The 25,192-nt window shown below is 41.9% G+C and overlaps 1 protein-coding gene across 1 annotated transcript in view; it reads right to left on the bottom strand.

The window, feature by feature from the left end:
• The window catches only part of bace2 (beta-secretase 2), a 106,944-nt gene that overhangs the window by 23,094 nt on the left and 58,658 nt on the right, over positions 1 to 25,192 (bottom strand). The window contains exons 3-4 of the mRNA XM_039744499.1: positions 21,072 to 21,288; positions 1,599 to 1,730 (exon numbers count right to left, since the gene is read on the bottom strand). Of these exons, the coding sequence (XP_039600433.1) occupies positions 1,599 to 1,730; positions 21,072 to 21,288 (349 nt within the window). The remainder of the gene's footprint in view (positions 1 to 1,598; positions 1,731 to 21,071; positions 21,289 to 25,192) is intronic.

Here is a 25,192-nt window from a genome sequence, read left to right as displayed (position 1 = left end):
TGAACATTTTTTTAAAAAGAAAAAAAGAGAGATTTTAAAAAGTATTCATACCCTTTGTAAACATAAGGTCCAATGTATCATTTTAATAATTCACCCAATTTGTTAATGTTTTCTACCTGTGTAGGAAATGGCTAGATGATGGCCTCTCAATTAACTTAAGAGGGTCACTGAGGTTCAACAGTACGGTAGTGATTTTCCACAAAAAGAAAAACAATTAAGAGAAAAGGGTATTCAAAACAAGTCAGAGATATAATTATACACACGCATAAATTTGGGAAAGAGTATAAGACCATGCCAAAAATACTGAGCATTCCTTGGATGTTAGTGCAGTTCACCATACAGAAATAGGAAAAATATGAGGCTACAGCTATGCTGTCTAGGTCAGGCTCTCCCTTTAAACTTAATAACTGAACAAGAATGGCAATTCATGAGAACCTACTGTAGCACCAATTGTCAATCTGACTAAGCTGCAGGTGTCAGTGAATGCAATGACAGGAGGCTCACAGCTCAACAATCTCCATGGTATTTCATGGAAAGAGTTTTTATGGAAGAGTAGCAAGGAAGGAAGAAATAAAACAAAAAAAAAAAAAACAAATACACCAGGTTCCTTGCTTATATAAAACTGGAAAAGCCTCCTATGAAAGATACTGCAAGAATGTGGCAAAAAGTCCTGTGGTCTGATTGAACTAAAGTGGATGTTCTCTGGCATAAATTTTCTTCTAAACTAGCGATGCCAGGTAACACCATCACCATTATAAAATGTGATGGCGGCAGTAGCATTATGTTTTGAGGATAGCAGGGACTAGCCATCTGGTCAGGATTGAAGGCAAGATGAATGCTGCATGATACAGACAGATCAAAGTGGAAAATCTTCTCACATAAACTGGCAAGTTTAACTTTCAACAGGACAATGATGCAAGCGTATTTCCAGAGTAATAGTGAAATGGAACAAAAAGGAGAAAAGTGATATACTTGAGTGGCCCAATCAAGAGTTCTAACCTTAACTTCATTGAATATCTGCAGAAAGACCAAAACATTTCTGTTGACTGCTGCTCCCCCATCTAACCTGGCAGAAGTTGAACAATTTTGTAAGAAGAAATGGGCAGATTGACCTCTGAGTGGTGGATCAACCAGGTAGTGGACAAAGAGGATGAATACTTAGAAATTGCTGCTATTTATTTATAAATAAATACTTCCAGTTATACTGATCAAAATCCCATGCTGCAACAATCATTTATGTGAAAAAGAGAAAAAAGGGTCTGGGAGCTAAATACTAATAGTGAATAGTAATAGTGGCAAAACCCTACATTTGCCACCTAAAGTACATGAATAAGACTTTGCCATTTGCTGCATAATGCAGACAATTGTTCAGTGCATATCCTGCAGGGGTGTATGGTTGTCTCTTACTCTCTGGAAAATTACTTTAAGTAAAGCTAAATAAAAATGTGGCTAGAAATTGAAATTGCTAAAGAGCTATAAACATTACAGTGAAAAAGCAGCAAAAATATTACTAGAAACTCTAAAAATGTACATACCAAAATTATTCAAGACTAATCCTTAATTTACCAAGGATCCCAAGAAGTCTAAACATTTCTTACCAGACTTCCCCCTAAAGGGTCAGTAGAAATCGATGAGGTGGTTTCTGCTCCACACATCTGTAGGGAGAAAATGTTTGGAATCCCTGTTTGACTGATGAGAGAGTCAAAGAAAGGCTCAACTGAGCTATCAGGCTGAAATAAAAACAGTATCAGTTAGTAATGCTGTATCAACAATTAGGCTTCTATTGTTTAGTGTACCACACCTTAACTACTTTCACATACAGCAGTAGAGACAAAGTTACTATAGAAACAGGACAGGATTTTTTTTTTTTTTTTTTTTATATAAATACACTAAACTCACTTTGTTCCATCAATAGTACAAAAAGCACTAGTGGTTTTCACTGGAGAAGCAAGAGCACTGGCTGTGCAAAACAAGGTGTTGTTGTAGAAGTGAGATTCGCAGTTGATCTTCAGGTTTATGCAGGGTTAGTCTGAATACAAACTTATTTCAACTACAATAACTAGACTATCACATATAAATTTGAAGTTAAAATAGATAAAAATGTATTTTATGCACCCATTTTATATTTAAAATTTAAAAACTCATCTCCATGTTATTGCAGTTGACATATTTTGTCATTTCATAGAGAACCAACCTGTGTTGTGGGATACAAAATCAAGTTTGCGCTGTAGGCAAATGCTATGTGAAGATGCCACTAATGACCACTGTGGTCTATGGGTGGCTTGGCATCCCGGCCAATACCCCCAGGCCACCAGATGGAGCCCTCCCTGCAGTATGGAGGTGCCCCGAAGACCAGCAGGGCATCATGGACAATGTAGTTTTCATCCACAGCCCTGCTGGATACCACAGGGGCCGCAAGAGGGAGCTGCAGGGGGGAGCAAAGAGTTATATGTGCCCTGTAACCTGGAAGTGCGTCATAGGAAGAGCGATGACAGAAATGACGTACTTCCAGGGTGAAGAATAGGACTTGTACCTGACCCGGAAGTGATAAAGAATCACATGGACTGGGGATTGGGAACACTTCTGGGCCAGGGAGTATAAAAGGACTGTGGGAGCTCCCAGACGGCGAGCTGAGCTGGGTGGTAGGAGGGCAACGCATCTGGGAGTGGTGGAGAGTATTATGATGATTATTATTGTGTTTATGAGTATTGTGGATGAGAGGGTGCTTTGTGCACTGTGGCATAAAAATAAAGTCAACTATTGGACTTTTATCTGGTGTTTGGAGTCTTGGACAGGGGTTCAAGGGAGCGATAGCGCCCTGTATCTGTCACACCACTTATACAAAAAAACAACAAAACAAATATAAAAATTATGATAAATTTTCTTAATCACAAAATGCCACAATGCCAATTCCCATTATGGAATGATTGACAGCTTTTACAACATATGAGAATCATTTTATATATAACTAGGGGTGGGCGGTATTGACCAAAATTCTATATTACGGTATTTTTCTAAATTACCCCGGTTTCACGGTATTCAACAGTATTTTTTTCCCTATGCATGAGTGAATGTTATCCACATTTTCCACTGCAATTACTGGCTAAGAATAACCTTTTCCACTGTCAAAAGTATTATACATTGTACAAAAAAAAAATTATTGTATTAATACAGTTTTGCATTGCCCCATAAAGTGATAGTTTTCAAGGGGGTGGCACTAATGGAGAAGGTATCACATTGCATGACAGATGCAGTCAAAATATAGAACCTTTTTATTGAACAAATTTTGCAAAAACAAACTATAATTTTGACAACATATTTTCAACCATACAAAGAGGCATTTAGACTTAGTAAAATATCCAGGAGTGCTTGTCAAAAATTGTACTGCACCGAATGTGTCTTAGAAAAGGAATAAATAGTAAATATTTTTTGTAAACCAACTACACTTTCTGTTAATGTTAACAATCTCTGTCCACTGACACGTTAAAGTGACTTTTTAAACAACTTTATCATCATTAAACTACATAATATTTAAACTAATAAATAATAACAATAAAATAAATAATAGTATTATTACTGATAGTTGCACTATTACTTCAAGACTTCAAGCCCAGGTGCATTACACAGTATTCACCAAATTACAATAAAATAAAACAAGTGCAACTTGGTGATGACATCTTTACCAACTGAACCATCATTTAGGCAAACTGCATTAATATGGACCTTGCTTCAAGCTAAGCTATACTGGGAAGAAAAAAAAAAACTATATGTCGAGAACAAAGTCAACATTTCCACTTTATTCTCGCCGTTTATGTTGAGATTAAAGTCGACATTTCCACTTTATTCTCATAGTTTACTTCATAATTAAAGTAGAATGCCGTAATCTAAACTTCTTCCTAAAATCAATGTTTAATCAATTACTTAATTTACCCTGTCATAAATTAATGCAGCACATTAAATGCTTTGTGTTACGTTCCCCGACCCAGTGGTTAATCACAGCGCTTCTTAAACTGACTTCCTCCGCACTAAGAGAAGACAGCAATCGCCATACAGAATCCATTCACTTCATGATATTCCTGCTTTCTGAAAGTTTAGAATGCGAAGATAAATACTTGATATCATTTTCATGATGAAATGCATTAAAGCAGGTATTACACATGCACAGTAGTGAGATGGTAGTGCTGCTCCCTCGCAGTAAGGGGTCCCCAGGTGTATGTTAGCGTAGAGAACTTTATGGCAGGTGTGACGTGGCTCCAAAAAACTGGATGTATGAATAGCTATCGCACAGGTTTAACTTAAATATTGTGCCAATGTTGGGTTTCTGATCTGCTGGTCGGAGACACAAACACAGAATTCAATGCATGTTCTTCTGAGCGGACTCTCTTTATTGCATGCATGCTGTCTCTATCTGACGTACCAAAACCCCAGTTCCTTTTTCCTTCCTTCCTTTTTCTTTCACCACATAGCCAATCACCACATGATAAATGTCTTTGTGAAATTAAAACTAGTTATAAACTTAGCCCATGGAGTGTTCAGAACTTTAAAAATATCTTCGTTATACATGTTTAATTATGCCATCCATTCAGAGTTGTGCCCATCTCTGAACAAGTGCCAACACATGTAGGATGAATACAAGCAAAACATACACTAGCAGGGTCAATATAGCACAACAAAAACCCCATATCCTACATGACATTGTAAGGAAACTGAAGCACGCCGAGTAAACCCACCAGAAAAACATGCAAATGCAAGGCAGGCACGCCGCTGTGCCCCCATATGATTAACGCATGCTTTAATGCATTTCACCATGAAAATTATATTAAGTATTTATCTTAGCATTCTAAATGTTCAGAGAGCAGGAAGATCATGAAGTGAATGTATTCTGTGCGGCGATCGCTGCCAGCGCCTCCTCTTAGTGCAAGAAGAAGTCAGTTTAAGAATCACTTAACACAAAGCATTTAATGTGCTATATAACTTATGACGGGGTTTGAGAAAATCTAGTAAATTAAATATTCATTTTACGACGAGGTTTAGTTTACGATGGTCTACTTTAATGACAAATTACGAGAATAAAGTCAACATGTTGTCACACTATTACACAGTACACAGGTACATTACACTGTATTGAAAACAAATAAAACAAGTACAACTTGGCTTGCAGTATTATCCAGTAGTATAGAAACAGTACACATCTGACCTTTTAAAACTAAAGTTATCTCCAGGCGACGGACACAACTCCTTTTTGTCGGCAAACGTTCTTCTGTTCATCATGTTCAACTTAACTCTCTGTCCATTTTCACCGCGCGGCATACCTATGCTACCGCCCACTATTTGGTGGTGTAGCAGTGAAAAAGGTCCCCACTTGAACAGTTTCCTGCTGCGCCACATTCCGAACGTCGTTTAGGTAATTTAAACCGGTGTTGCGGTATAAGAAAAATCCATATCATAAAAAAAATAAAAAACGGTTTTCAGTATGAACCGGTATACCGCCCAGCACTACATATAACCTACATAAAGCATACATTTACTGATTTTCTCCTGCCACCTTGATGCTTCAAATCCTCATATAAATTTTCTTGGCACCACCTTTAAATCTTCCAGCTGCACTTCAGATATGCCAGATTTCCAAACAAACACTGAACAAACAAAACTACATTTGCTATATGGACATTTTTCAGATAAAAAACAAAAGCATTCAAAATCACATTTTTATGATGGAGATATTTCAGTAGGAGGTGCCAATTTTATAAGAGATAGCACTAGCAAAAACAGAGAACTATATTCCATCTATTCAATGTTTTTAATTGGTTAGTTTGCATCTTTATTAGTAATAAAAAAACAAGGACTACATACTTTACTACATATTTTAATCTACAAGGACACAAAGCATCTCAATGTATACACAAGAGCCTTGAAGTCAATGTCTGTGCATGCTCAACAAAACTGAAGCACATGCCACTCTTGCTCATACACAATGAAATAAAATTATTTTTGTCAGGATAAATCTAAATTTCTAATAGGGAATCTAGTGGGATTAAATATCTGAACACTTTGTTTTTGATTATGACAGTTTATAAATCTAGAGATTCCAGTTTTTGTGAAAAGCAGCGTTTTTCACTTGTTACACCTCATTCAGCAGAATATTAGTTTTAAGCATGAAATGCTTTAAAGACACATCATAAGCAAAAAAAAAAATGAAATATTCATAATACAGTACAAGTGCTTGTGCGTCTTGTTGATATTGTATTACAGTCAAATATCTGAGGAGAGATGTAAGTAAGAATATCATTCAGTGTACATATGACAATGAGCTTGAACTTAAAGTGCAGAAATACATATCTGAATCTAATATTCTAGGATCAGATGGTGTTCTCCACTACTGAGTAAGCAATAAATATATCTATACTAATAAAAGGCAAAGCCTTCACTGACTGACTGACTGACTGACTAATCACTAATTCTCCAACTTCCCGTGTAGGTAGAAGGCTGAAATTTGGCAGGCTCATTCCTTACAGCTTACTTACAAACAGTCGGGCAGGTTTCATTTCGAAATTCTACGTGTAATGGTCATAACTGGAAGGTATTTTTCTCCATTTACTGTAATGGAGTTGAGCTCGAAAGCTGTGGGGGGCGGAGTTTCATGTGACATCATCACGCCTCCCACGTAATCACGTGAACTGACTGTCAACACAGTGCATAGAAAACCAGGAAGACCTCCAAAAAGCACTGAAGAAAACATGCATTATATAATTGAGAAGGCAGCGAAACAATAAGAAGCGAGCGAGTGACATATACTACCATATTCATGAGTGCTGCTACTTCGGAAAGAAAGCAAGGTGTAAACTTAAACTTTAAATTAAGTTCATAGACAGGCTGCCGCTGGCGTTTGTCATGCCCACGGGTAATGCGGGATACAAGTTTAATGAGAGGACGCAGGAGATAAACGAGAGTTTTGATCACTTTGTAACTAAGTTAAAATTGCAGGTGAAGGGGTGTGCTTATGCAAATTCCGAGACTGTGTTTGTGGGGGATTGACAGTTAAGGCGGATGGGGGAGTCACGTCATCATCTCCCCCCTCCCATTTACCCCCACACTGAATCCTCCAGGCACTACTTACAAAAGGTTACATTGACAATCGTGTTACGTTATTTTTAAAATCTTTCCTTTTCTTACCACAAGCACAGCTGAGAAGCTTCGATGCATGTGCTCCATAACGCGTTAAAAAGTAATGCATTTAATCACACTTTGCATTACAAGCAAAGGGGAACTTTTGTCAATGCATGATTTCCTGGTACACCGATTACACTGATCAGCGCATTTTACCCTCGCACCCCCTTGGTTTGAGAAGAAGTACGAAAAAATATGAGGTTAACACAGAAAAACAGATCACCAATTCAAGCTTTATGAATAATCGATTTGCCATCAATAATGGTTTTGGTAAAGCCATACTTAGTGTAATCCTCCTTCCATTCTATCATTTTTCCGCCACTAGCCATGATTAAATGAACGGTAAAAAAGTAAGAGCGAAGCGAGGGTGACTTATTTAGGCAGGCATATATATGACAGCAACACTCATGACAATGTCAATCATGTTACGTTATTATTAAAATGTTTCCTTTTCTTTTTCATTACTTCTTTAACACACTACTTCTCCGCTGCGAGGCGCGGGTATTTTGCTATTATATATACAGTGGAACCTCGGTTCACGACCATAATTCATTCCAGAACTTTGGTCGTAAACCGAGTTGGTCGTGAACCGAAGCAGTTTCCCCCATAGGATTGTATGTAAATACAATTAATCCGTTCCAGACCGTACAAACTGTATGTAAATATATGTAAAGATTAAGCACAAATATAGTTAATTACACCATAGAATGCACAGTGTAATAGTAAACTAATGTAAAAACATTGAATAACACTGACACAAAACACCCAGGCTCCTGCTCAGCTACACGAGCTGGCTCGCTCGCGCTCTCTCTCTCTCTCTCTCTCTATCTCTGTAGCGCACACACACACACACCCCCCCTTATCCTCCCCCCCTCATCCCTTCCCTGTCAGCTGCCCTCTCTCTCTCTCTCTGCGCTTGCTCGCTTGCGCTCTCTATTCTCTCTGTAGCAGGTGCTCGCGCAGCATTTTTTTAAAAATGAGTTTTAAGCACAGCAGGAAAAAAGAAACATCGACCAAATCCGAAGTGCATTTAAAAACCAACTCACAAGCAACCAAAAAAGTAACATTGCAACAAATCACACGATGAAGTCCTCCATGTAAACAATTTTTTTAATGAGTTTTAAGCGCAGGGAAAAAAACGAACATTTGAAAAAAAGAGAAAAGTAACACTGCAACAAATCACAGCATGATCTGAAAAACTAACTTTTGAAAAATCCGTAATACAAAAACTATTGTACAGTACAGTACAAACCACAAAGAAAACTAACCTTGCATGAGTCGAGTTCTGGCATGAAGTGTTTTCCTTCAGGTGTTTTCTCTTTTGTGATTTCTTGGGTTTCTGGTGCTTTTAGCTGTTTAGCTGGTGGGAGTGAAAGCATCATGCAGCCATTCCAAAAACAAACTCCTTGTGACCCAACCCTTCGTGTTTGCTGGCAGTCTGGCTTTGTTTACATTGTGCTGCTTGAAAGCACGAGGGTTCTCAGATTGGTAAATGAGTAAACTGGTAAACAGTTTTTCCACCTCTTGTAATTTCTTTCTTTACTTCGATTTCAATTTTCTTTTCACCACTATTCACTTGCTTAGAAGCCAATGGAAGGAGAACAATGAACAGAGAGCTCTTGCGGCCACGCGGATCGCTCGCTTTCTCTCTCTCAGGCTGCCTGTGCTGGGGGGATGGTGCGCTATCACGTACAGCCTGCAAATAGGCAGGCAAACAGTGCAGCAATCTCCTCCTCCTCCCCAGCAGGCACATGGAACTGGGGGGATGGTTTGCCTGCCTATCTGCAGCCAGTAAGTGCAAGCCAACACGTGCAGCAATCTCCTCCTCCCCAGCAGGCACGTGCTCGCTCTTGTTCTCTCTCTCAGCTCAGCTCAGCTCAGGCAGGCAAGGGAAACTGGCTTGTTCTTATACCGAGTGTGTGGTTGTGAACCGAGGCAAAAGTTTGGCGAGCTTTTTGGTCGTGAACAGAGTTGTATGTGAACTGGGACGTTCGTGAACCGAGGTTTCACTGTATATGAATGACTTCCAAAGAGCACTGAGACTTTTGATCAAGTGAACGCGTCTGCAAAAACTGGGGTTTCCTGCCCAGCAAAAGTCGAGCAGCCGGCGCGTGCGCATAGCTGTGCCGGCCTTTGAGACGCTGACTGCACTTCTGCCTTAAGTCAAAGTGAGCACTTTTGATTTTTTTCATCCTCCCCCTGAGCTATAGCCCAGACAAGTGCAAACTAATTGCATTTGCATTTGCACTGCGGCAAACTAATATTAAGGCGATTCGCATTTTCTTTTTGCACGTATACGATTATGAGGTCGTCAGCTCGGATTATGAAGACACGCACACGAGTGGAGGACTGACAGTGCCATCACAGCCGATTAATGGCAGGGACGACTCACCAGTCTGCACAAGACCCACCACGACTGTCCCCAAAAGGCGATCATATCGTCAGTGAACAGATCTCTCTATACTATATAAAAGAAAAAGGCAACATTCCTATCTTTACACCTTTTTTCCTTTTATCCCAAACCAAAGCCTTTCTCTCTTAACACTGCAGAGGACACAAAACTAATTTTCTTTAATTGCTGGTAATGCCGGTAAGGCACATTACCAGCGGCAGAAATTTGAACGTTCACATAGAAAATGTCATTTCTATACCACAGCCATCATGTAGCGCCTTTCAAAAGGGATCAACTACCGAGAGATGATCCATATACATTTTAGGTGCTGTTAGTACTACTTACCTGTTGTGTTACACAGTCTTTAAAATGTAGTTTACCCACAACCACTCCAGTAGTGCTCAGTGTACCTGTACTTCTTAAAACGTTAATGTTTTACTGTTTAATAACTTATAGACTATATTTTATTATTTTTCCATTGTATATACACATATATACACCTGTGTGTATGTTTGTATGTATGTGAGTGTGTGTATATATATATATATATATATATATATATATATTGTAACAGAATAAGATGCTTGCTCGCACCCTTGCACCCTCAGACACCACGTCAGACACTAGGTAAAAGTCCAATAATTATATTTATTTTATAATAAAAGTGCACAAAGCACCCTCTACTCCCAAATACTCAATAAACAATGAACAATAACAAATCCTCCACTCCCAGGCGCTTAGCCACCCTGCCTCCCAACTCAGCTCATCGTCTGGGAGCTCCCACAGTCCTTTTATATTCCCTGACCCGGAGGTGTTCCTTCCCAACAGTCCACAAGTCCTTATTCCTTCGGGTCAGGGTAAATGATGTTTTTTCTCACCCGGAAGCCCGTCGCTCTTCCTATGGCGAACTTCCGGGTCATAGGGCATGAAGAACTCTTCGGTCCTCCCTGCAGCTCCCTCTCGTGGGCCCCAAGGCATCCAGCAGGCGGTGCATAAAACTACATGGTCCATAATGCCCTGCTGGTCTTCTGGGGACCTCCATGCTGCAAGGAGGGCTCCACCTGGCGGCTTGGGGGTATTGGCGGGTACATGGCGGCCATATCTTACAGTATTCCCCAGCGCCGAATTATAAAGATTCGGGCGGCCTGCCCCGAGGGAAGTCTTCCTCAAGAGGACATTCGGTTGAGCCTTGATTAATCTGAATATCTTGGTCCCTGGAGAACCTAGGGGGAATATTATTCCAGTTTGATATCTTGTCCCCCTCTCTCCAAGGACAGTATGCCAAATGTGGCCCAACCTTGGCACCCGTAGCACTGCCTCCGTCCTCCTGGTATTCTCCCCTCGGGACTGAAAACAATTAGGAAATGTTAGGTCCGCCTTGTTTTGCTGGGAGGTGAAACCCTGCCGCCTCTAATGGTGCTTTCTCTCTTTCTTTGTCAGGAGACCCCGTTTTATTTTGGGATCTCCTGCTTGATCTAGGGCTTGTCCACAGTCTGAGTCTCTCTACTAGATGAAGAGAGACCCTTTACTGTCTGCACCCCTTTTACTTTATAAATTACGGTGGCGGCGTCTTTAGGGCTGTCTCGCTCCGGGAGTCAGCACTGTGTAGCTGCCCGGATCGATTAGCCCTTCTGCTGGCCACTTTCGGTTATCATTACCGGCCTCTCTTGTAGAACGCGCATCCACTTGGCACCCGCTATGGATTAAGCGGGCCCGTGTCACTTCGTCCCTATTTCATTATATACGGTACCGGCTTTACCTACCTGTACCGCTAAATCAATTAAGACAGGTGGCTCCCGAGACAATCGCCGCAGGAACTCATGTAATTTGTTCATAGGCTTTTCAGCGCTCCTCTCAAGTCTGCAACGATCGTCTGGATTGTTTGCACCACCTGTAAAAAACTGTGCACGGGCTGAAGCAACTTCTCCAGCTCGTGCATCCAAAATTTATTCAATGCAACGGAGCGCGCTCAAGCCATCATTAGCCTTACCCTCCGGCTGGGAGCCAATAAACACGGCGCTCCTGGCACGTGCCCGACAGGTCCCGCAAGGGAGCCTGGGATTTGGAGTTCTTTTTGAGGACGCGGTGCGCTTTTGGCTGACTGCAATCAGTCTGCATCAATTTGTCGACAGACCGATCAGTCATTTCGGACCTCCTTACTTTTTTGTAGGGAGGCGGTGCCGCTCATCTCCCTTTTCCCCCGGAAAAACCAAGTCCGTCTTTTCTTGGGTGAAGCCACAAACAGCTGAATATGGAACGTCACCTTCCTGGAATCCTTCGTGGTAGGTCACGTGTCCCTTGTCGGCACCCGTAATGTGGAAGTCGCCCGGGTTGCTTTCGTTTGCCTGAGCGAGGCGGCGCCATCGCTTCGGGTTTGTCTTCTGCCTCCCGCAGAGCCTTGGATGGACATCTGGGAGGTATGTACATGGGACATCATGTGTTAAATTAAAAGATTGTAAAGTACATTTCCCAGCACATACCTGCGTGGAGGCGTCTTCCTCAATCTCCCGAAACTTCGTAGCTGCTCCATGGCTCGTCTTGAGCGTAGGCAATGCCGAGCTTTAGACCTCCGCTGTGACTGGCGCTCTGCTTTGTCTTCTTCCCCATTACGGACTTGAAAATAGGGATAGTGGTGTTTTTTCCTGTGTGTGTCGACGCTGTCTTCCCGGGGTATTCTGTCCACAATAATTTTTTTTTTTTTTTTAAATACAGGTCCTCTGCCAAACTGACGGCCAGAGAATCCTGCCGGAGCTACGCCAATTGTAACAGATTAAGATGCTTGCTCGCACCCTTGCACCCTCAGACACCACGTCAGACACTAGGTAAAAGTCCAATAATTATATTTATTTTATAATAAAGTGCACAAAGCACCCTCTACTCCCAAATACTCCAATAAACAATGAACAATAACAAATCCTCCACTCCCAGACGCTTAGCCACCCTGCCTCCCAACTCAGCTCATCGTCTGGGAGCTCCCACAGTCCTTTTATATTCCCTGACCGGAGGTGTTCCTTCCCAACAGTCCACAAGTCCTTATTCCTTCCGGGTCAGGGTAAATGATGTTTTTTCTCACCCCGGAAGCCCGTCGCTCTTCCTATGACGAACTTCCGGGTCATAGGGCATGAAGAACTCCGGTCCTCCTGCAGCTCCCTCTCGTGGCCCCCTTGGCATCCAGCAGGCGGTGCATAAAAACTACATGGTCCATAATGCCCTGCTGGTCTTCTGGGGACCTCCATGCTGCAAGGAGGGCTCCACCTGGCGGACTTGGGGGTATTGGCGGGTACATGGCGGCCATATCTTACAATATATATATATATATATATATATATATATATATATATATATAGATATACACACACATACACATACAATGGTGTGAAAAACTATTTGCCCCCGTCCTGATTTCTTATTCTTTTGCATGTTTGTCACACAAAATGTTTCTGATCATCAAACACATTTAACCATTAGTCAAATATAACACAAGTAAACACAAAATGCAGTTTTTAAATGATGGTTTTATTATTTAGGGAGAAAAAATCCAAACCTACATGGCCCTGTGTGAAAAGTAATTGCCCCCTGAACCTAATAGCTGGTTAGGCCACCCTTAGCAGCAATAACTGCAATCAAGCGTTTGCGATAACTTGCAATGAGTCTTTTACAGCGCTCTGGAGGAATTTTGGCCCACTCATCTTTGCAGAATTGTTGTAATTCAGCTTTATTTGAGGGTTTTCTAGCATGAACCGCCTTTTTAAGGTCATGCCATAGCATCTCAATTGGATTCAGGTCAGGACTTTGACTAGGCCACTCCAAAGTCTTCATTTTGTTTTTCTTCAGCCATTCAGAGGTGGATTTGCTGGTGTGTTCCTGTTCCTGTTGCAGCACCCAAGATCGCTTCAGCTTGAGTTGACGAACAGATGGCCGGACATTCTCCTTCAGGATTTTTTGGTAAACAGTAGAATTCATGGTTCCATCTATCACAGCAAGCCTTCCAGGTCCTGAAGTAGCAAAACAACCCCAGACCATCACACTACCACCACCATATTTTACTGTTGGTATATTGTTCGTTTTCTGAAATGCTGTGTTCCTTTTATGCCAGATGTAACGGGACATTTGCCTTCCAAAAAGTTCAACTTTCGTCTCATCAGTCCACAAGGTATTTTCCCAAAAGTCTTGGCAATCATTGAGATGTTTCTTAGCAAAATTGAGACGAACCCTAATGTTCTTTTTGCTTAACAGTGGTTTGCGTCTTGGAAATCTGCCATGTAGGCAGTTTTTGCCCAGTCTCTTTCTTATGGTGGAGTCGTGAATACTGACCTTAATTGAGGCAAGTGAGGCCTGCAGTTCTTTAGACATTGTCCTGGGGTCTTTTGTGACCTCTCAGATGAGTCGTCTCTGCGCTCTTGGGGTAATTTTGGTCGGCCGGCAACTCCTGGGAAGGTTCACCACTGTTCCATGTTTTTGCCATTTGTGGATAATGGCTCTCACTGTGGTTTGCTGGAGTCCCAAAGCTTTAGAAATGGCTTTATAACCTTTACCAGACTGATAGATCTCAATTACTTCTGTTCTCATTTGTTCCTGAATTTCTTTGGATCTTGGCATGATGTCTAGCTTTAGATATATACATACATACTGTGGAATATGGCCGGCAGCTTATCCTGGCCAATACCCCCAAGCTGCCAGGTGGAGCCCTTCCTGCAGCGTGGAGATGTCCCGAATTCCAGCAGGGCATCATGCACCTTGGAGTTTTCTTTCACAGTCAAATTAAATAATATTATGGACTTGCGGGAGCTGGAAAAATTAAACCAGCCCATAAGTAGTTTTTTACAGATTGCAATGACAATAAAGAAGATCGTTGAGGAGCTGGGAGCAGCGGCCGAAGCACTTTTGAGAAAGGTGGAGGATTAACTGTGGCAATTTGGTCGAGAGCCTCCCATAATGATTTATTCAGTGGTACAGGTAAGTGAGACCCATACCGTACATCATAGAGGGACGCAATGTGAACCGGTTCTAAAGACACCGCCACCGGTTATTCATAAGTCGAAAGGGGGTGCAGACAGTAAAAGGGTTCTCTCTTTCCCGTAGAGAGACCCAAACTGTGGATAAGCCCCAGAGTAAAAAGGAGATTCCATGGACCTTGGAGTTTTACTTCACAGCTCTGTTGGATACCATGGGGGCCACCAGAGGACGCTGCAGGGAGGCTCAAGGACATGTATTAGCTGTATAGCGCGTAAGTACTTCCCTGTCACGAGGATGGAAGAAATAAAGTACTTCCGGGCTGAAGAACAACAGTTTTCACCTGACACGAAAGTGCTGGGTAATCACATGGACTGAGGGATCAGAAGCACTTCCAGGTCAAGCACTATAAAAGACTGTGGGAAACACCAGAGCACTGAACTGAGTCGGGAGGAAGGGTGACAACGCGTCAGGGAGTGGAGGATTGATTATTGTATTACAGTATTGTATTATTTATAAGTATTGTGGAGTGGAGGGAGCTTGGTGCACATTATTGTCCGAATAAATTTAATTACTGGACTTTTATCTGGTGTCTGATCTGAGGGTTCAAGGGGACGACAGCGCCCCCTATCTGTCACAATACATACATACTGTGGTCTCCCAGGAGGACGAGAGGAGGGCTTGTGCCTCCTCCAGACAGAGTGGGGGTGTCCGTCCTGGTTAGGCAGGGGGCTTCGGGTACAGGGCATGGAAGCCCAGCCCTGTAGGGACCCGTGGCCACCGCCAGGCGGCGCCCCAGTGCCTAATTATCCTGGGAGCCCGGCACTTCCGCCACACCAGGAAGTGCCGGGGAGAAGACTTTGTGTGGCGCCCGGAGAGCTACCAGAAAGACAGCCGACACTTCCGCCACGCTGGGGCGTGGCTAAGGAGCAGATTCCGGAAACACCTGGGGCTCATCTGGGGGCATTATATAAGGGGCCGCCTCCCTCCAGTGATTGGTGGAAGTCGGGAGGAAGCGGACTGAGCTTGAGGAAGGACTGGAGGCGGCCAGGAAGGCACAAGAGACTATGGGCCTGGACTTTGGGGAAATTGGTGCGAGAAGGCACTGGGGGTGCATGTGAGCACAAACTTGTAAATAGTGTATATAAATAAATGGTGTGTGGTGAAACAATGTTGTCCGTCTGTCTGTGCCGGGGCCAGCGTTCACAGTGGCGTAGTCGGCAGGATGCTCCGCCTGGTGCAAGGCGGGGACCTGCATTATTAGAACAAATGTCTGTGAACGGCCCGGCGCAGCAGCGGACCCCACACACGCGTTTTATCCCGGAAACCGCCGCCGGACCGAAGAGAGGCCATCCCCGGGTGCGGAGGAGGAACGGACCTCGCTGGAGCGCAGCGGGCTCGAAGCAGCGCTGTTGAGACGGACAGCCAGGCGGCGTTGCCGCTGAAGGCCACACCGAGGCAGGGGCCTCGGCACGACGGGATTCGGGAGGTGAGTACCCTGCCCTGCGGGGTTGGACGTACCTTGTTCTCCACAGGGAGGGAAGAACCGGATCCGCGTCTGTGGCAGGAGCACGCCGGGCCACAGGCTGTCGGCAGCGCAGCGACGGCCGCTGAGGAGGCCGCGAAATCATAGCCGCAGCTGCGGTGCGACGAAGAGGCACGTCTCCGCAGCCAGAACAGGGGAGACAAGATGGCCGCGGGCCGGAGGTCTCGCCCGCTGACAGGCACGGGATTGGTTGGTGTGTCTGGTGTGCCCACCGAGGATTGGATGGAGGCGGGACCTAGGAACGCCAGTCTCGTGTCAAACCGAGACCCGATTGGGCCAGAGGGAGTGGCCCAGAGGAGGCAGGCGTCACGTGGAGCTGATGGACAGGTAAGCCCACCGGCGTCTGTCTCTCTCTCTCCACCAGTGGCTTGGCGCGTGTCGGAGTAATCCCTTCGGCCCGCCAAGCCGTCCTTGGAAGAGTTGCTGAGTGTTCTCGCCGCTGAGTGTGAGCAGCTGACGGGGAAGGCGGTCGCGTCGGGAGAGACGCCGCGTGGGACGGAGGATAGGCGTGGCGCTGGAACCGGAGGCCGGCAGAACACAGCGGGAGTGGTGAGTGTTGCCGTTCCTGTAAAGCAAGTGGGGAGGTTAAGCCAAACATGGCCGTGACCGTTTACGGGACGACCGGCTCCAAGTAGGCAACTTCCCAACAGCAGACGCGGCGGTGCAGACGGCTAGCGAGGCTGGGAGATCAAACACGCAGGAGCTGGTAGGATCGGGGCTGCTGAGTGCCCTGGGTCCTAGCGCCCTGTGCTTCAAGCCCGCAGCTGTCTCCTGTCGCTCTGCCTGGACGCAGACGGGGCTGGATTTGAGCTTTTGCTCCAGACCGCGAGGGGGCGTCCGTCCTGGTTCTGTTGGGAGCCACGGGTCGAGGGCATGGAAGCCCTACCCTGTAGGGGCCCGTGGTCACCGCCAGGCGGCACTCCGATGCCGGTTTATCCCGTACGGTCCTCGGCTGGGGCTGGAGCCCGGCCGGGACGCCTTGGAGGACCAGAGGAGGGCGAGTGCCTCCTCCAGACAGAGTGGGGGTGTCCGTCCTGGTTAGGCAGGGGACCTTGGGTACAGGGCATGAAAGCCCAGCCCTGTAGGGACCCGTGGCCACCGGCAGGCGGCGCCCCAGTGCCTAATTATCCCGGGAGCCCGGCACTTCCGCCACACCAGGAAGTGCCGGGGCTTTGTGTGGCGCCGGAGAGCTACCAGAAAGACAGCCGAAACTTCCGCCACGCTGGGGCGTGGCTAAGGAGCAGATGCCGGAAACACCTGGGGCTCATCTGGGGGCATTATATAAGGGGCCGCCTCCCTCCAGTGATTGGTGGAAGTCGGGAGGAAGCGGACTGAGCTTGAGGACTGGAGGCGGCCAGGAAGGCACAAGAGACTGTGGGCCTGGACTTTGGGGAAATCGGTGCGAGAAGGCACTGGGGGTGCACGTGAGCACAAACTTGTAAATAGTGTATATAAATAAATGGTGTGTGGTGAAACAATGTTGTCCGTCTGTCTGTGCCGGGGCCAGCGTTCACAATACATACATATACACATATTATATACATATATATATATATATATATATATATATATATATATATATATATATATATATACACACACACACACACACACACATATATATATACTGCTCAAAAGAATTAAAGGAACACTTTTTAATCAGAGTATAGCATAAAGCCAATGAAACTTATGGGATATTAATCTGGTCAGTTAAGTAGCAGAGGGGGCTGTTAATCAGTTTCAGCTGCTGTGGTGTTAATGAAATTAACAACAGATGCACTAGAGGGGCAACAATGAGATGACCCCCAAAACAGGAATGGTTTAACAGGTAGAGGCCACTGACATTTTTCCCTCCTCATCTTTTCTGACTGTTTCTTCCTCTAGTTTTGCATTTGGCTACAGTCAGTGTCACTACTGGTAGCATGAGGCGATACCTGGACCCTACAGAGGTTGCACAGGTAGTCCAACTTCTCCAGGATGGCACATCAATACGTGTCATTACCAGAAGGTTTGCTGTGTCTCCCTGCACAGTCTCAAGGGCATGGAGGAGATTCTAGGAGACAAGCAGTTACTCTAGGAGAGCTGGAGAGGGCCATAGAAGGTCCATAACCCATCAGCAGGACCAGTATCTGCTCCTTTGGGCAAGGAGGAACAGGATGAGCACTGCCAGAGCCCTACAAAATGACCTCCAGCAGGCCACTGGTGTGAATGTCTCTGACCAAACAACCAGAAAGACTTCATGAGGGTGACCCAAGGGCCCCATGTCCTCTAATGGGCCCTGAGCTCACTGCCCAGCAGCATGCAGCTCGATTGGCATTCGCCATAGAATACCAGAATTGGCAGATGCACTAATGGTGCCCTGTGCTTTTTACAGATGAGAGCAGGTTCACCCTGAGCACGTGACAGAAGTGAAAGGGTCTGGAGAAGCCATGGAGAACATTATGCTGCCTGTAACATCATTCAGCATGAGCAGTTTGGTGGTGGGTTAATGATTGTCTGGGGAGGCATATCCATGGAGGGTCACACAGACCGCTACAGGCTTGACAAAGGCACCTTGGCTGCCATTAGGTATCAGGATGAAATCCTTGGACCCACTGTCAGACCCTATGCAGGTACAGTGGCTCCTGGTGCACGACAATTCCTGGCCTCATGTGGTGAGAGAGTATGCAGGCAGTTCCTGGAGGATGAATGAATTGATACCATTGACTGGCCACCACACTTTCCTGACCTAAATCCAATAGAACACCTCTGGGACATTATGTTTTGGTCCATCCAATGCAACCAGGTTGCACCTCAGACTGTCCAGGAGCTCAGTGATGCCCTGGTCCAGATCTGGGAGGAGATCCCCCACAACACCATCTGTCATCTCATTAAAAGTATGCACCGATGTTGTCAGGCATGTATACAAGAACACAGGGGCCATACAAAGTGCTGCGTACAATTTTGAGTTGCTGCAATTAAATTTTGGCGAAATGGACTAGCCTGCCACATCATTTTTCACTCTGATTTTGGGCGTCTTTGAATTCAGGGCTCTGTAGGTTGATCATTTTCATTTCCATCAAACGATGTGGCATCCTTTCGTTCCTAACACATTACCCAGTCTATATCAGTTGAGATATCCAGGAGGATTTCTTTTTCCCCATTGAGATCTGAAGTGTTTTCAAAGTGTTCCTTTATATATATACATATACATATACATATACATATACATATACATATACATATACATATATATATATATATATATATATATATATATATATATATATATATATATATATATATATATATATATATATATATATATATATATATACACACATACACACACACACACATATCTATACATACACACACACAAATTCACACACATATTGCTTTCTTGATTACTCCAGGAAGGAAGTTTCTATCAGCACTGTTATCCCTGCACCTAATTTTTAAAAAATTAGTTAAGTTAAATAGTGTTGTAAGAATTACAATTAGGCTATGGCTTTTTTTAATTAAAATTCCAATTTGTTAAATGAGTTTGTATACAGTATATTTTTGGCTAAATATTAACATTTACAATATCACTTTTGTAAACACAAAGCATACTTTCATTCACTATGGCTTAGTAAATAAAACTGCACTTTTCTCATATACAGGATGAGTCAAAATTATGTTAACATTTGAATGGCAGAAAATGTATTCACAAACATACTTAATTTGTTCAAGATGATTTACAGGAATGTCTCAACCTGTTCAACACATACAATATGGGGCACATAAATTGTCTACAAAAATTGTACATAAGTATATACATAGCAGTACCATTAGTGTTAACATAATTTTAAATCACATAATCACCCTGTATTTATTTTTGAAAATACAGCACCCTCCTTTTCTTTGCACTTTGTATCAGCATTAACAAATCAAAAGATAGTATCTGTATATTCCTATTTCTTACTATTTAAATACCAGAAAATAAAAAAAGGTTAATCCTGGATCATATACATTCTTTGTCAATTTGTGTGTAATGTGGGATAAGTTAATGTAAAGTAAATTCTATCCATCTCACTTTTCTCCAATTGGGAAATCTTGACTATTAACTACACTATAATTAAAACAGTTGTATCTGATTGTTAAAGTAAGACAAAAACAAATTCACTTAACAAGAAACCAAATATTTTATTACACAACAGCTCATTACAGTAGTCTTCCCCCACTAACACTGCTCAAGATAATAATTTGTCACTTTCTCTTATGCTAACAAACCTTAATTATCAAATTTGTTCTTTGTGAAATCTAGAAAAAAGTCTGCAAAATGAAAAATAAGAGCTCTTTCCTTCCACATTATGTATTAAATGATTATACTGGCAGATACCAATCATGGTATTGTTTTGCATTCTTATTTGGCATCATTCAATCTGCTGGAAAACAAGCCATATTCCTTGTTATATACAATGTTTTTAATAAAATTGTTTTAGGTTAATAAAAAAGGCATTTTAACATCACATGCACCAATGTATTATTTGCTGAATCTCACTTGTCAGATGCCTTCCCTCTCTCAATTTGCCAAAGATCATAATCTATGAAATACAATTCAGTTTATTCTTATTAAGCACACCTGGAATTATGAGTCCTGTGCACTATTAAATAATTACAAATACAACTGCAACTATAGTATATATACATAGAAATAAAACTGAATTTTTTGGGAGTATGCCTACAAATATTTTGACTAATGTTTTTTTTAAACTTTTAATTCAGTTAATCAGAGACTGTATTTCAAAGATGTTAACTTTACTGGCAGATTACATTACAAGCAATAAGAAATGTAACAACTGTGTCTCCTTCCAGTAATGAAAACATGACTTACAAAGCTGGAACCATACAAAGGCTTTTTGTAAAGGAGGAGCGTAAGGATGCAGTGCACTGTTGGCTTTCAAAAATTAAATAATAAATACAATTTAAGATAATTTTAAATTGAAAGTAAAACACAATGGCTGCATACCATTTATACTCAAAACTTACCTTAGCTAGCAGTTTGTAAGCCAAACCAAGAATGCCTTGCCAGGCAACTCCTGGTAAAAAAAAGTCCTCTGATTGCAGAATTGTAGCAATGTTGATTGTGATGGGCTTGGTGGGTCCTTTTGGAATGGTAATGATATCTTTACCCAGCTCACCCACCCAACTTCCTTGTGTGTACTGGACTGAGACCTTAATTCCACTGCTTTGATATGTAGTTGATCTATTAAAATGAAGACAAACACACAGTCAAATTAATAATAAAGTACCATATTATGCAGCATAAAAAACAAATGAAAAAAAAAACTTTATTCAACTGTCAATATAAAAATATCATCAATTGTAAAACATACAATTCCATTTTTATAACATGTACAAAAATAGTTGGTGTTGGATAACTACGCATTCAATAAATGGCACTGCTTTTTAAATTAGATTTTGGGTGAAGATCTGAACATTTACAGCCAAATACCTGTAACAACAGAGGAAATATGGAAGGGGGCAAACACTTTTTCATTGCTCTGTAAACTCTCTCCAATTTTATAAGCACTATATTAATTTATTCTGTTTTTACAATTACATTTGCAAATTATATTACAAGCTGAAGAAGGATTCAGTAAAACATTCCAGAGGATTATTCTGCAACTTCATGTACTGTTTAAAGAATGTGGCACAAGATAAAATCGAGCAGATGTAATTTCTTTTAAGAAGCTGATTTTATATATATATATATATATATATATATATATATATATATATATATATATATATATATATATATATATATATATATATATATATATATATCTCATTTGCTTTTTAGTAGAAAAATATGACTGTCAGGTCAAATATTGTTATTCAAATATAACTCACACTATACGAAAACATTTTTATTTGAAGAATGCGGACATTTGATTGTAAAAGAACAGTCCTTTATTTATTGTTACTAAACACATGCTTTGATGGAAGACTCATTTCACGATCAGTTTTTATAAATTTTAATTACGAAATCATCTATACTAATAAAAGGCAAAGCCCTCACTCACTCAATTACTAATTCTCCAACTTCCCGTGTAGGTAGAAGGCTGAAATTTGGCAGGCTCATTCCTTACAGCTTACTTACAAAAGTTGGGCAAGTTTCATTTCGAAATTCAACGCGTAATGGTCATAACTGGAACCTATTTTTCTCCATATACTGTACAGTAATGGACTTTAGCTCGATGGCCATGGGGGGCGGAGCTGCGTGTCACATCACGCCTCCCACGTAATCACGTGAACTGACTGTGAATGCTGTACATAGAAAAGAAGGAAGAGCTCCCAAAGAGCGCTGAAGAAAAAGGGCGAATACTTTATTCGCGAGATACAAGTTTAATGAGAAGACACGAGGTATAAATGAGACTTGGATCACTTTGTAACGGAGTTAAAATTGCTGTAGCGAGCAACTTTTAAGTGCCGGGTCTTAGCTAACATTAAATAAAGCCGTGGACATCGCAACATCACACAAGAGAGCAGCTCACGTGAACTAACTGAACGTAGTACGAGTGATCACTTCCATGCATCAAACCTGTTCAAAAAATGCATTACACAATTGACAAGGTGGGAAAAGAATATGCTCCGAGCTGAGCTAAACAGCTAATGCGGTCTTGTGGAAGCAACTTCGTCACGCTGCCACCAAATACTCACAGAAAAATCCTCAAGTTAATGCACACGCTGTCTCTAGAGTTTCTCCACACTCAATGTATTCCTCGTATCCCAGTAACACCCTCTGATCTCCCATTTCAATTCAGATACCTCCAATTTTCAGTAAGGCTCTGTTTCGCGATGAGAAGTAATAAGTCTCAGGGACAGACCCTACAAAAGGTTGCCATTGATTTCAGGCAAGATTGCTTTTCTCCTGGACAACTATATGTTGCATTCTCAGGAGTGAGCTTGCGCAGCTTCATCATATTACAACCAGAGTGCTGAACTGACAACGTGATATATAAAGAGAACTATAATAATCGTAATAAACGAACAAAAAATAGCGTACAAGCCGCAGATTAAATAAAGCAAATGGGTACCTGAACAGTAAAGTAAGTCTCGAATAGCTACACAATAACTATGACAATTGTAATAAATGATCAATAAAACAGTACAGAACCGCGAAGCAAGGAGAAACGACGGCCTCATTTGGCGTTCGTTTATAAAGCAGCGGAGAAGCTGTGTGAAGGCAGCTACACAAAAAAAACAGCAGAGCGCCACACTCTGAATGTATTCCTCGCATCACCGTTATACCCTCTGATCTCCCATTTCAATTTAAATGCCTAAAATTTCCAGTAAGGCTCTGCAGATAGTTATTGGTATATTTTCCCTCAGTTTAAAAAGGATTTCTTTTCTTCTTAATAAAAATTATTATATGTGTGTATGTATATATGTATGTATATATATATATATATATATATATATATATATATATATATTAAGTGCAAAATTCTTTTTTTTTTTCTTTTTCCTCTTTTAAAGACTATATTGGTAACAGATATCTCTATCTTTTAACCTTAAAGCGCCACTGCATGGGGGCTTGATGTGCTTTGGACGTGCTCTGTCTCTGGGTATGTCAGAGGACTGGGACTGCATGAAGTGGGTTTTAGCCTCACCTGGGGAGGCAAAAAGGAGGGTGGGGGTTAAGGGGAAGAGAAAGAGAGCAGGCTTGATCTATATCTAATCTATCATCTCAATCTTTATAATTATAACTATCAACGTAATAATAAGCTGCATGGCAACAACTCTTGGGGAATAGGAAATTAAGACCTAAACTATTTCACTTCCAGTTAAGACTATAAATGACATCAAAAACTCAGAATCAGTGTCTCCATGATGGGACAGTTAACTTCGTAAGCTGGAATGTTAAAGGCCTGAATCACGAATTAAAGAGAAAGAAAGTACTTTCTCACCTAACAGGTCTAAATGCTAAAATAGTATTTTTACAGGAAACCCACTTACTAAGTAAGGATCAGTTCCGGCTGCAAAAAGACTGGACTGGCCAAATGTTCCATTCTAGTTTTACAAAGAAAACTAGAGGGGTGGGAATTCTCATACATAGAACAGTACCATTTGTAGCATCAGATGTAGTATTGGATCCTGAAGGGAGATATGTGATGGTCATGGGAGACTTATCTAACTGTAAAATGATTTTGATAAATGTTTATGCACCTAATGTTGATGATAAGGAATTTATACAAAATTTATTTGCATCCATTCCCAATCTGAACACTCATAAACTTATAATGGCTGGGGACTTTAATTGTGTTCTAAATCCACTTTTAGATAAGACTTCCTCCACAGGGGAACGCAACTAACACCGCAAAGATAATTACAAAGTTTATAACTCATCACAACTTATCAGATCCCTGGAGGTTTTAAACCCAAATTCAAGAACATATTCTTTCTACTCACCAGTACATCATTGCTACTCAAGGATTGATTACTTCTTTATAGATAATAACTTCTTGCCTAAGATTAAATCTTGTAAATACGATGCTATTGTTATTTCAGACCATGCTCCGATGATCTTGGAGCTGAAATTACTAAGCCCCATACACTCACCCCAGATGGCCTCAATCCGCTTCTATTAGCTGACGAGAATTGTACTGAATTTATATCCAAACAAATTGAATTCTTTCTAGAGACAAATACATCCCCTGAGATCTCTGCAGGAATACTCTGGGAAACTCTTAAGGCCTTCTTAAGAGGACAGATTATCTCATATCTTTCCCACAGAAATAAATCCGAAGCGAAGAAAGTAGCAGAGATAAAAAGAAATTACTAAAATAGATGAAGAACATGCCAGACTACCAAGCGAGACTCTACATAAGAGGAGGCAGGCTCTACATTCAGAATTAAACCTCTTGACAACTAAAGAAACCGAACAACTAATTTACAAATCCAGACATCATTATTATGAACATGGAGAGAAAGCTAATAAGCTTTTAGCAACAAATTCACAAGCAAGATGTGCAACGCAATCTCGTAATTACTAACACGAATGGAGATAAAATCATCGAACACAAAAATATAATGTACACTTTTAGAGACTACTATAAATCCCTATATACTACTGAGTTTAAAGAAGACAATATACAATCTAA

This window comes from Polypterus senegalus, chromosome 2 (genome assembly GCF_016835505.1).
Source record: "Polypterus senegalus isolate Bchr_013 chromosome 2, ASM1683550v1, whole genome shotgun sequence".
Taxonomy (NCBI): Eukaryota; Metazoa; Chordata; class Cladistia; order Polypteriformes; family Polypteridae; genus Polypterus; species Polypterus senegalus.
The sequence above is the reverse complement of the archived record's forward strand: the minus strand, read 5'-3'. Positions and strand labels throughout refer to the sequence as shown.